At 44.8% G+C, this 12,726-nt stretch overlaps 1 protein-coding gene across 3 annotated transcripts; it reads right to left on the minus strand.

Moving 5' to 3' along the window:
* Nucleotides 1-128: 128 nt before the first annotated feature.
* GSG1 (germ cell associated 1) lies at nt 129-11,149 on the minus strand. 3 transcript variants are annotated; one of them, XM_065742784.1, is made up of 7 exons: nt 10,970-11,149; nt 10,047-10,110; nt 6,952-7,270; nt 4,348-4,395; nt 2,129-2,281; nt 1,687-1,798; nt 129-961 (listed from the first exon to the last, which is right to left on the minus strand). In XM_065742784.1, the coding sequence occupies exons 3-7, from the start codon at nt 7,268-7,270 to the stop codon at nt 646-648; spliced, it is 948 nt and encodes a 315-aa protein (XP_065598856.1). In that variant the 5' UTR covers nt 10,047-10,110; nt 10,970-11,149; the 3' UTR covers nt 129-645. The 3 variants fall into 3 exon arrangements, with proteins under 3 accessions (XP_065598856.1, XP_065598858.1, XP_065598857.1); XM_065742786.1 differs by lacking the exons at nt 10,047-10,110; nt 10,970-11,149 and adding an exon at nt 9,237-9,259; XM_065742785.1 differs by lacking the exons at nt 10,047-10,110; nt 10,970-11,149 and adding an exon at nt 7,645-7,886.
* Between the last annotated feature and the right edge of the window lie 1,577 nt (nt 11,150-12,726).

Genomic DNA, 12,726 nt, shown 5'->3' on the forward strand with positions numbered 1-12,726 from the left:
ATGGGAAAGCATCTCAGAATGGGAGCTGGAGGGGGCAAAGCAAGGAGGGTGTGTATAGGAATCTTTACAGATAAGAAGGAGAGATGTTTGAAAGCAACCTCCCATTTCTACTCCAGAAGCACTTTTAATCTGGGGTCAGGGCCTGGGCCTGGAAATGAAATATAAATAGGGTATTCAGAGAAGACTACAAAAAGTTGGTATGAGCACCTATGCCCTACACCTTAGCACTGAACCAAGGAGGTTGCTGGAATGGCAATGTGACACCACCCAAAGAGGCCCTGCAGTGCAATTTGCCAGCAGGGTTGCGCTGAGTTTTTCTATTCCTTAGTGCAGTGCTGCTGGGGTTATGCCACCTGTCTCAGTTCTGTCTCACAATGCTTGGATACAGATGGCACCAACAACATGGACTCCCAGTTTCATCCTTCCCAGCTGAGGACACCCTTCAAGCTGTGATCAAAGAGGACCTGCCTTGCCTCCTCTTGGCACTGCTTTTACCCTGTTCCAGTGCCTGACTTTTCTTTCTCTCACCCCCTGAACATTAGAGGAAGGAAGAGCTCCCCAAGAACTTGCTGACAGTGGTGTTAGTGTTTGGTTCAGAGCTTTTTGCTTCCCAAACCCCACTGCTCCACCCCTATGCATTCATCCCTAACACTGATCTTCCCCAATTGCCTGTCCCAAGACCTCATCCAGGTCCAGCTCTGGTTCCCGCTGCAGCACTTTCTTCTGCAGCTCAGAGTAGAAGTCAACTCCCTCAGACACTGAATGGAGGGGCTTGTTTCGGGGCTCATAGTAGCTGCTTATTTGCTGTTGTATGAAATACTGGTGGTGCTGAGGCTGATCCTTGAAGCTCACATCATAGCCCTTGATGTGGTTGCGTTTGAACTCCAGCACTGTCTTGGTGTAGGTGTTGAGAGTGGTGACAGCAGAGGCCATGCAAGAGGTGAAGGAGGTCCAGGCCATGCTGCAGGGGTAGAAACAAGAACAACACATGCCATGAGAAGCCAGGCAAAGATTTGAACTGCATGCACCATGGTGCACTCTGGTTTGTCAGGTAGAAGCTGCTGAGCATGAGCATGAACTAGAAGGACTAGAAGCATCGAACAAATACACATAACTTCACTCGACTATTTTTCAAGTCAGCTATGGCATATCAGCTGGGGTTAGCTTCTTCAGCCTTTGGAGAAAGAAATCCTGAGCCACTTCCTTTTAACATCTGCTCTTTTTGGCTATCGTGTCCCAATCTTTAGCCATGTGTCTAGTCTTGATGCTACAGGAACTGTTGACATCAGTGAAGATGTCAAACCAACATGCAATTTTATTTAAACTGCAGAAAAACAAGGTGTTTTTGAGAGCAACATCACAGGTGTGGCGGTGGCCTCTGCACACAGGGAAGAACTGAGACTAAACAGGGCAAACCAGTATAGAGGCAGGAATGATTAGTCAGCAGGGCAGAAGGTACTCGTTTAGGTGTGACTCCATTGTTTTACCAGTTCTTGGTACCTACTCAAGTAACTCAGCAGCTATTGGTTAAAGTAGGGGATGAAGTGAAGACAGGAGATTGAACAGGAGAAGAACCATGTCTTTGGAAACATAAAGGGTCTTGAAAGGAGGAGGGTTTGGACAAGGTGTAGCATGTCTGAAGACCTAGAGCCCAGGGAAGTGAGGGTGGATGCAAAGCTCACGTACTAGAAAGCCCAGCCATAGTCCCACGTGTGCGGTCTCCAATCCTCTGGTCCCAGATTAACTGTGGCTTGGAAGACTTGACTGTACATCATATGTGCCACCATCCCAAGGAGACCTGGTACAAGAAGACAAAAAAAACCAAGGAAGTTATGTCAGGAGCCAGAACTGCATGCTTCAGCCTCGTGTGGGAGAGGAGGCTTTCCTGTTGCTGTGTAAGGACAGCAGTTTGAACACCACTTCTCCAGGGTTGCTCCTATGCCATCATTTCCTTGCAATTCTCATTAACTCTGTTCCTCTTTAGACACTTTTTAGGGGCTTTTTACTGCCCCTTTTCACTCTGATTCTCATCAGCAGAGGTGAGTGAATGAGAGAGGCTGTCAATGTATTTTTTTCTTCTGCCCACGTGTGCCTGTCTTGCTGCCAGGTTCAACAGTAACACACTCACCTGACAGCACTGAGGAGACAGCAGCAAAGGCATTGAGTTTCAGTCCACAGACAGGATTGCCAGTTTGCAGCATTTCCACCATCAGGAGGATGAAGCTGATGAGCAGGAGGCTGATGTACAGCATCTCTGACCCCAGCGACAGCCACAGGATTCCTGCCAGGAATCAGAAACATTTCACATCAGTACCAAATGGTTTCTTCAAGGGAGAACACTCCCCCTTCCCAACCTAATCCTGAAAGGAAGTCTGTTGGAGAGAAGGGAAGTGAGGAAAACAATCGGCCCCCCCAGCAAGGATGCTGAAGGGGACAGAGAGTCTGTCACAGAAGATGGCTTGACTGATCCAACACTGCAAAAGCTGAGTGGACTTAAAACAGCTGTCTGTCTATAAGCCAGTGATATTCATAAACAGCAAGGTAAAGCCATGGGGGATATCTGGCTAGAACAGTTATATTCACCACTCACTCTGCAGCTTGAAAGAAGAGTGGACACGTTCATGCAAGGTTTATCGATTGGGGTTGAGTCATACCATGACTCCCAGCCCAGCTCACTGTATGGCAGGGAGGGAGTAGAATGAGAAAAGGCCTTTGGTAATGCTGGGCTCTGAAAGAGCATGGGATTAACTAAAGAAGAAATATGAATCTGACAATGAAGCAGCACTGGGAGCACTACTGTTAGCAATTGCTAATGGCCCTAGAGGAGTCATTCCACTGGGGAAAAGAAATGTGAAGAAAACCCTCATTACTGTGGCACTTAACTTGGCTCCCCAAACATCATTAGTCCCATTGAGTTGCCCAGCTCTTTAGCAGGAATTAATGAATTGCATTCCCAGCACAGAGGAGCTGGTTTGTTTGCTGCAGCAACATCACAGAGACCTTCCTCAGAGGTCAAACTGCCTAAAGTGTCCTGGAGGTCACAGGCACCAGCACTGCTCAGAGGCCTCTGTGTTGCTTTCCCTGTGAAAGCAGCCTGACCTTGTTGCCCATGCTGGTGGCTGCTCTGGAGACCCAGGTCATCTTACGATGACCTTGTGTGCAGGAAGGGGTGAAAGCAGGTGATGGAGCTGTGACACTGTGAGTGTCATGCTCACAGTGACGTTCCAGTTAATCTTGAAGACCTTAGTATCTTACAGAACAGAGACTTTCTTTCAAATTTGGATTTAAATTAACCAAGAAACAGTAGAAGGAGTGTTAGGGGGAATTGATGTATTTACAAATATGTATTCTGGTTGCATAAGCCTATTTTCTTAGACTTAGGGAAGACATTAGAACCAATAGAGCCAGAAGCCCAGGGAGGGAATGGAGCACAAGAAGGTGAGGGAACAGAAAAATGAATTACTGCTCCCTGTAAAAGGAGCATATTGTGGTAAATGCAAGAAGACTTCCTTTTGCAAGGAAGTCATTCACTCACGACAAAATGGAGATCCACGCGATTTCAAAATAATCTTGTAACATCAGCATCATTTGAATTGTGTAAATACTCTTTCCAAAAAGAATAACCATGAGAGGTTAATGTGCACAAGTACTCTACAGCTTGCCAATGGCACTGGACCCTGTGTTTGTGAATGCACAGGGCTGTAAATGCACAGGTCATCATTCTTTGTCATTGCCACATGACAGGGGAAGCAAGACAGAGAAAGAAGGTGAGCTCCCTTAAAGCACTCATTTTTCTGCTGGCTGCTGTGATCGCCTAGTGTGTGTTCCAACCCATCCAGGTGTACTGAAGTTATCCCCAGGATAATTTGAACCATGTGACAGTGGAAGGAACAGTCAGCTCTCCAGCCCAGATTTGATATTTGATGAGGCAGGATTTCACTCAAAGTGTGCCTTCTGGATGTCCCAATTGCTTAGTACAAGGAAGTGACTGGGCTCCTAGAGGCATCCATCAGACCCCAAGACTGCAGCACTGAAGGAATGCCCTTGGGTGGTGTCCATCCCCTCCCCACTGACTACATGAGATGACAAGCTTGAACTTGATGACTCTCTAGAAGAGATGAACAACACTTCGTGTGGGAGGGGGGCTTGGGGTTTATGTCACTGACCTCACAGATGACAGTGGTTTGGGCAAACATCTGTGAAGAAATCTTTGTATTTTTAGTATCCACAAGGCCTGAGTCTTTAGGGAACCACCTCACTGACATCACACAGGAGAAATGTTGCAGGTCCCTTGTCCCAGGGAGGTGCACTGGGTAGCTACTGTGAGATATAGGGATTTGCTCTTACCTCTCTCTGCTGGTGGAGAAAGCTCAATAAAGCTACGGCATTTCTCCTCTGAAACAGAAAAAAAAATGGATATTAGCTTGTAAAAGAGTGTAGGATAAGGTAAAAGAATACCTCTCCCTCTCTCTCTCTCCATTGAACCACCCCGGTCATTTGAATCTACCTGCCAGACCTTCTCACTTCTGATCTCCTTCTGATCATCTTTGCATACCCTCGCAGGGGCATGCTAGGAGAAGGAAATCTCTGTGGAAAACTAGAGGTGTCCCTTCTAGAAAAAAGTCAGAAATTTTAAATGTTATCAGTCTCTAGTGAACATACAAATCTGCTGCTATTTCTTCACCACTTTATTATCAGTCTCTGAGGGCTGTTGGTCAGGGCAATTGAAGTGTAGCTCACAGCAGACCACAGATCCACCAGTTCTGAGGACATACACTCTCACACACCTTAGGCAATTCAGTTTCCAACAGTGATTTCTCAAGAAGAAAGCAAAAAAACTCTCTTCCCATATATTGCATGTTAGAGATATGAAACCCTCTTCTGAGACAAAGAAGGTAAACCTTCTGTCCTCCCAGTTTAGACATATAGACAACTGATGTTTGCTTTTGCTTTGGCTTTTTATGGAGGCCAGATACAAACGTTTAATTAAGAGTCTACCATTATTATCTTTAAGTCTTTCTCAGCACTGCTGTATACTGCATCACTGCATTTGAGGGTTCTGTCCTCTACTTGGCATGGTATTTCTCCCAGAAATACCAGCCCACAGTTTTTCATGTAAGAATCTCATTTCCTTAATTTCTATCCCCAGTTCTAATCTCTCCCAATCCCCTGTATTACTTCTGTCATCCATGGCTCTCAGGATGCTACCGAGTTTAGTGCCATCTGCAGTCTTCATTAACTTGCTGTTTGCTACTTCACCTAGAACTTTAATGAGGTTATTCAGTAATGGCTCATCTAAAGCTGATCCTGAGATTAGCCTGAATAATGAAATCCTTTCTCCAGCTCAGTTCAATTCAAACTCCTGTTGCTGATCAGAGTCTTGGTTGTTCGTTTGTTTTTTAAGTTGTTCACTCTGCTCTCACTTCAGAGACCCTCAGCAGTGAGTAGATGAGTACTCACTTTAGGAAGCAGGGGACTGAGGCTGACTATGTCTACCTCATGCTCTGCTGTAATCTAGATGTGACATGCTTTCAGCATTCCTTCAGGCATCGAGGTTATTCCAGGACTGCCTGGTGGCCAGACAATTCTTTCAAAGAAAGCTGTCAAATTAGGTATTCCCACTCCCACAAGCACCATGGAAACGCACTCCCGTTCAATCCAGTCCCAAATAAACATATCTCTGCATGTCTGGAAAAGCTCACAATGAAGCAATCCTCTCATTAGGATGTTAGACTTTCAAGCATGCTCCTGCTTCCACCCCTCTTCTGTCTTTTCTTCACCTTTATGTCTGTATGTATCTATGCATGCATTTATTCATGTAATTAATTTTCAGTGTCTTCAGCAACAGATAAGAAAATGTGCAATGCTGTACCAGAATGGTCAGTCAGTTTGAAAAGGGGAGATAGACAAGATGACCTTTAAGGGTTTCTTCCAACTCAGACAGTTCTTTGATTATGTTTGTGTTGGGTAGATCTAAAGGGCAGGGCAGTGGGCTCAGTGGAAAGGGCCTGATGAAAGCGACTTTCATCGTTGCATCTTTAGTTTCAGATCTCTCTGCTGGTCACCTTCTGGGTCAGTTCTGATCCCTGATGTATGTGCCAGGCTGTAAAGCGCATCTGTGCACTGTGGAGCATCCACCTGTACTGGTGTGGCACCAGTTCCTGCAGAAGTACTTCAGCAGGGCTTGACAAGAGTAAATTAAGGGCGAAAGAATGCATGGGATCTGGTAAAGGTGGCATGACCAGCCCCTGTCACTCCCAGGTTTAACGTGCCAGACTCACATAGTCAAAAGTCACAAGTCAAACCTGTCACAATATCACAGAAATTACTAAAAATTAAAATACCGAGGCTCTAATCCTCAGGTTAATTTGTCTCCTACCTTTGATTTCTCCCTGGTCATGTTCTCAAGGTTTTCTCTGCATCTGTAATGCAATACTTACCTTTCTCTCTTTATTGCTTTTTGTTTGTTTGATAAAAGCCCAATCCCTATTCGTTTCATACACCTCCTCGGTTTGTCGATTTAAGGAGGATGTCAGCAAATGTAATTCTCACAGTTGTTAACTACAAGCTGACAACACTGAATAAAATCCCCCCGCTTTGATTTCATAGGGGATATGCACAGATGTGCCCTGCAGAGCACAAACTGAACTGAGTGTAGGAACAGAGCTCAGCGAAAAAGGAAAGAAGGGCCACCTCAGTGCCCATCAGGATGAATGGTACAACCAGAAAGTCACCATCACCATCACCTGCACTCCAGAGCCCCTCTTCCAGACAGAAGGGCACACCAGAGACAGGCAATCTGACGGAAGTACAAAGTGCAGAGGGCTGGTGCCATCTAGGAAAATGAAGGCTTTTTTCCCAGGTGTTTGTCAGCCTCTGCCTTTCAATTCTCAACTCCTGTGGAGTAAAAACAAGGGAAAGAAAGCTGTGTCTGTCTGTGCAAGATGCTACCTGGCCCTTCCATGCTCTCTTCACAGGAAAGCCACATCCCCGTGTGGAAGTATCTGAAGGAAAAGCGGTCATCCCCAGTCTCCCAGCTGTAGTGCACCTCATCCTGGGCTGAAGCATTGCTAGCAGCTGCATCAGGCGTCATGGGGACACCGATGCACTTGGAATCTTTGCTCTTCCCACACAAAGGCTTGGGCACTTTCTGGGTCCCAGTGCACCAGTAGCTGCTGAGCAAGGCAGTGGTGGAGAGGCTGAGTGCCAGCAGGTTCAGGATGACTGCCAGGAAAGCACGGCGCCACGGCAACATCTTCAGCAGCTCCATCTACAACACAGAAACAGAGGGACTGTCACACCAGCCACCTAATGTCACAAACCCTAGCTCTTCCTGGGGGAAGCACCTGTGGGGAGAGGATACGCACAGGAGAAGCAGTCTGCCCTCCTCACAGCAACCCAGCAAGGAAGGACCCTTTCCTAAAAGCCAGAGCAGTGGAGCAATAGCTCAGTTTCAACCATTTCAAAACACACTGTATATGTGTACTGGGGAAGAGAGGGTGACTCTGTGGAACTATTGGGGCTGATTGCAATCGTGTGTGTGTGTGTGTACACAAAATGAGACGGAAGATAGGAGCTGTTAACCAACTTCCCTCAGATTCCATGTGTTTCCACTACACAGAACATGACGAATCCTTTATTCACCTAAATGAGAATTCTTGCTGCCACGCATCCCAAAACACTTCTTCAAGCACTGTTCATTACTCTACCTAAGGAGGTAGGTAGGATACTGAATTCAGAGTGGGGAAAGACGGGGAAATATTCTCAGATCACACTCAAAACAGTGGCCTGCCCCAGGAGGACACCCAGCTACACACACCCAGCAGCTTGAGTTCAAGTTCAGAGCAGCACCTCCCACTTAAGCAAGCACTGCTCTGCACATCATAAATCTGGTAGAGTGGTTGGACAGCAGTGTCTGTGCTCTGATGCAAAGTGCCAAAAGGTTTTTGTTGTTTTTTTTTTTTTAAGAATGAATGATGTCACAAACACTATTCCCACTTTTATCTCACCACAATAAGTAATTCTGAAAGGAGTTTGTGTACCACGGTCCTGTGTTTCCTTTCTCTCTCAGAGAGAAGCTTAAGATATTAAGGTTCCTACAAAAGCCTGCACTGACTTCTGAGAACCCTGACTTAACACTCCACAGATTGATTAGATGCCATCTACCCACACATCAACTTTAATGTAATCAATGCATGCCTCTTCCCACATGGCACACCCTACGTTTGGCACAACTTCATCCAGATACTCCCACCCTTTCCTATTTATGACTCTCCAAATCTATTTGACCATGAATAGATTCGGTTTGTACAGACATTGCCTGCTGCTGGCCTCTTCACACAACTTCTGTTGACTCACCCGACGCTGAATGTGTGTGAAAGGCCCAGTATATTGTGGACAATATTATAAAAAAAGTAGAAATAAGCAATCACGTTGTTCGTGACAGTCTTACAGGAATGCATATGAAAGTGATACAGTTAGAAGCACTTTTTTCTGCTAAGCAGCAAGCTCAGAAATGTGGCCAACAGGGATGCTGCTGAAACACTGCTTGGAAAGCAAGATTTGATTAGCATCTCATCACTTCGAAACAGTGCCTGATCCAGAACATCTTCATCAAAGGCAAGAAAATACCCAGCTCATGAGAAATTCCCATATTGTCTTATTGTCTGGCTTCTTTTGCCTCCTTCACAGCACTTCTTATTTCAGCAATTGAAATTTCAGCACCTTGAGGATGGTACTATCTTAGTGATTCGGTAACTAAAGAGTTCCATGATCTGGAGGCATACTGGATACCACCAACCCTCAGAGTGGTTTGTCAATTGTTCACCTATTCTTGATTATATTTTCTTTTACCATGTTTCAGTTTGTTCACACTTTTATTGAAAATAATCCTTCCACTCACGATATTGACCAAGAACTAAACAAACTTTTTTTTCTAATTTAAATCTTCAATAGTGGGAAAAATATTCTCTCCAGTTATTTGTTATAGTTGGTCAAAGGCCATACTATCTCAGAACAAGTGACAAGGAAAACAAAAAAAAAAAAAAAGAGAAATGAAATTATTCAGAAGCAGGAACTCAACTAACGATGCCAAGGATGTAAGGGACAAGAAGCAAATCTGAATGACATCTTCATGAGAACATTTTCAGAAATGTTTCCCTCCATAAAAGCCACGCACTGACAGTAACTGACCACAGTACCTAGATAGCCCCCAAACGAAATAAATTTGAATTTACCTTACTAGCAAGTCCTTGAAGTCCTGTTAATTTGGAGGAGTAATACAGAAATAGAACTCACAATTTGTCTTCGGTTTCACTTGTCTCTAAATTTCCCAAGAAACGAAACTGCTTCAACACTCCTTTCTGCTTCGTCTCCTCCTCTCTTCCTTTGCCCACTCCCTTCCCATGATTATTAAATGCTATCCCTCCAGCCAGCAGCTGGTTTGTGGAAAATGGTCATTTTGTAATCCACAGTGCAATCACAGCACAGCTGTTCTGAGAGATTATATGGGAAGTGCTTGGTGCTGCAGATTGGGATTAAGCACAACATTCACAGAGTAAAAAGTTTCAGTAAAGCACAGAAGGATCCCAAGCCAGCCCTGGGCAGTGGCTGTTTAAGAACTTGAATGGAATGAGATGGCAGCTCTCTGACTGGTGCTTCAGGGGACAATGACCTTAGCTCAGAAACTACCAACACTTTGGGCATCAATTAGCCCCTTCCCATGCACACAGCCTCAGTAGATGACATAGACCCCAAGTTCCCATCCCTGGGATGTCTTCCTGGCCAGATTCCAATCACATAAAGGAGAGAAATAAAAAATTTGGTTAAGAAAGCCTATATGATTGAATTTGCTCGGAGGACTGTGGATTTCAGAATCTAAATATATGTCAGTCCAATTCTCCCTATGGGCAATGGGAGTTGTAATGAAAAAAAAAAGAGTCCCTCAGCAGAACAAGGGCCGAGTGACAGACCGGTGCTGTGAAACAGTGATGAGTCAAACAAGTGCAGTACTCAAAGGGTGGTGTCCCTCGTACTGGCAGCTTTACCAAGGCATGAAGTTCACCAGGAATCCCAGCTCCCAGCAGCTTCACATCAGATGACTTCGGAAAGCTAAAAATAAATATTCACACTCACTCACCCTCTGAGCTCCTGTCCTACAAGCTTATTGCCCCTATAATACTTGAGGGTTTCGTTACAGCCTGTTTAGCAGCAGAACAGCAAGAATGTTTTCACCTCTCATGAGGAGCAGTCGCTAGAGGGCTCGGAGCAGCTCTGTACGGAATAGGAGAGAGAGCAGTGCTGCTCCCACCCTATGCTTCCAATACCAGACGCAGGTGTACCAATAGCTCTGGGGACTGCACAGCCCAGGGGTTCAGAAGCCTGCATGCAGGCAGTGCCGTTACAAGGTGCTGACCCTCCCTGCCCTCAGCAGTACAGTTGGTGGCTGCACAGTTATTTTCATCCCAGCCACTGCCTAAGCTCCTCTAATATAGATAATCATAGCTAAGATGGGCTAACTGAAGGCAGTGCTGAATGTTTCCATGCTTCACGAGCTGTCTGCGGGCTTTTTGATTAAAAGCAAGGCTGTGTTTGACACAGATGTCTTTAATTTGCTGAAGGAGCTGATGTTTAAATGGAGAGCAGTATCATTTTTTCATTGTTCAGTCTCTGCATCTGAACCACCTTAAATTTGGCTCCTTAATGCTCAATTAAAACAGAGCAAAACGCCCAACTGGTTTTCAAGTCCAAGAATAAATAAAATTCATCTCATTACTGATCATCCCTAATACTAACAAATTTCTAATTTTAAGTATGAGTCCCATTAAAATCCAGTACACAATGTCAGTTCCTAAAGCTAGGATCGTGGCATATATATTAATGAAATGAGACTGAATTTAGATTTATGTGGACATAGGCTCAGGTTTAAAAACTAATTTATCAGATATATGCTGTGGTTTTAAGAATGTACCAGATTTAGTATTCTGAAAAATGGCAGCTATTTATCCTTCCAGAAGATGGCAATCTTTCTCTAGTCTTCTTTTCTGGAGACTGCTATTCCTGTGTGAGCCTGGGGGAAGCAACACCCAAGTTTAGACTTCTATCCCTTCTGTGTGTTTTTTTTTTTTATTTTTTCCTTCTTTTTCCTCTTTTTTTTCCCCCCTCATTGGTATGAGCACATTCTCTTTCCTTCCCTTTGGGATGTTTGGGAGTGAATCCTTCTTCAGTTCTCTGAGCCCAAGAAACTTCTGAAATCAATGGGGAAAGATGAGAAGTGGAATAAATGCAGAAGCCCAACAGGTAATTTGCTCCACCTTCTGTCCTGCACAAAGCTGTCCATTCTAATATATTTTGCAGGATTTTATCAAGTAACATATTAACTTTTTCAGTGTTTCCATGCCCAGATTACTGTGCACAGCTCATAGAACACCAACACAAGAGCACATTTCCCGTCATTTGACAAACTTCTCTTAGTAAGACGTTCTTTCTTTTAAAACCTCCATTCCAGCTATGCTTAAATCCGACCCATTATGGACAGGAACACATCATGCTATCCGTCTCTCCTCCTACTGCGCCTTCCAGTTTTCTCCTCTTTGTGTCTGGTGTTTCCCACCACAGATTGGCTTTGCTACGGATTTGAGATGTCTTTTTCTTTCTGAACTCAGCAGTAGCCAGTCCCTGGTGACTCATTTGAAGTTTGCCCATTGAAGTGAATGCCCACAGCAGTTGGTTTCCTGTGCAATAGCTAAGCATTTGGCTTACAGAAACAAAACAAGGGAACAAAACACACAAGATAATCTCAGCAGAACACCTCTGTGGGGACTGGCAAATCTACAAAAGCCTGAGGATTTACAAGTGGTCCGTTTTCATCCTAGCTGTATCACATACATACTTAGGGTGTATCCTGCCCAAAAGTGACACCCTTAACTCCCTAGGGCTGCTGGTGATAAAGAAGGGCAAGAAACCCTTAACCAGATAGGGCCCAACAATTGCAATACTTAGCTGTCAGATCTCAAGAGGCACACGGCTCTTCATAGCCCTCTACTTGGCTCTGCATCCCTGGGGTACCAGGGATCACATGCCCTCCTGACATCAGCTCTTCGGCCTTCCTGAGGAGAAAGAGAGAGGAGAAATAATGGCTATTTACACCCATAAAGTCACCCTGTGAAACCTGGACAAAGGCATGCTCATACTCACCCCTCATTCCGCACATTCTTCACACATGACACTTCCATGTACCATTCACCCCCTGCTCCTGTTGTTGCTGTTTTTACAGGAAGACATCCAGTGCTGCTGTCCCTTCCCTCACTGCCACACAGACAGCAGGATGTGTCTGGGCGGCAATGACACCGAGCGAGCCAGACTTCTTAAAGCCAGTGACAGACTGCAAATGCCAGATTTCTGCCTGAGCTCTGAATAATTCCACTCAGATTGTAACCTTTATTTAGCTGTTTGCATGATGCATTAACTCTTGCTCCGCGAATGACCTCACCAGGCATTTTTTTAGTCAAAGCACATTTAAAGGTGAATTCTGTTTTTAAACATGAACAGCTTACATTGCTAGACAGCACGTCTGTGGCACAACAGACATAAAGATTGAAATGAAGCAAGCAAGTTCTTCATAAGACCGAACACATAAGCCTGCCATTAGTTCAAACAGAACTTCACATCTTTTCCCCACGCAGGCCTAAGTTAATTTTTTTCTGTCTAATCTTTATTGTTTGAAAC

The sequence above is a fragment of the Cyrtonyx montezumae genome, unplaced genomic scaffold (genome assembly GCF_038088225.1).
Source record: "Cyrtonyx montezumae isolate F1298 unplaced genomic scaffold, pur_monq_1.0 scaffold_3, whole genome shotgun sequence".
Taxonomy (NCBI): domain Eukaryota; kingdom Metazoa; phylum Chordata; class Aves; order Galliformes; family Odontophoridae; genus Cyrtonyx; species Cyrtonyx montezumae.

Excerpts from the sequence above, each read along its gene's own strand:
- GSG1 (XM_065742784.1), bottom strand. The coding sequence starts at position 7,270 with ATGGAGCTGCTGAAGATGTTGCCGTGGCGCCGTGCTTTCCTGGCAGTC. Across the intron at positions 2,282-4,347 it reads TTCTCCACCAGCAGAGAGAG|GAATCCTGTGGCTGTCGCTG; the intron begins GTAAGAGCAAAT and ends GATTCCTGGCAG. Across the intron at positions 1,799-2,128 it reads TGTCTCCTCAGTGCTGTCAG|GTCTCCTTGGGATGGTGGCA; the intron begins GTGAGTGTGTTA and ends TTCTTGTACCAG.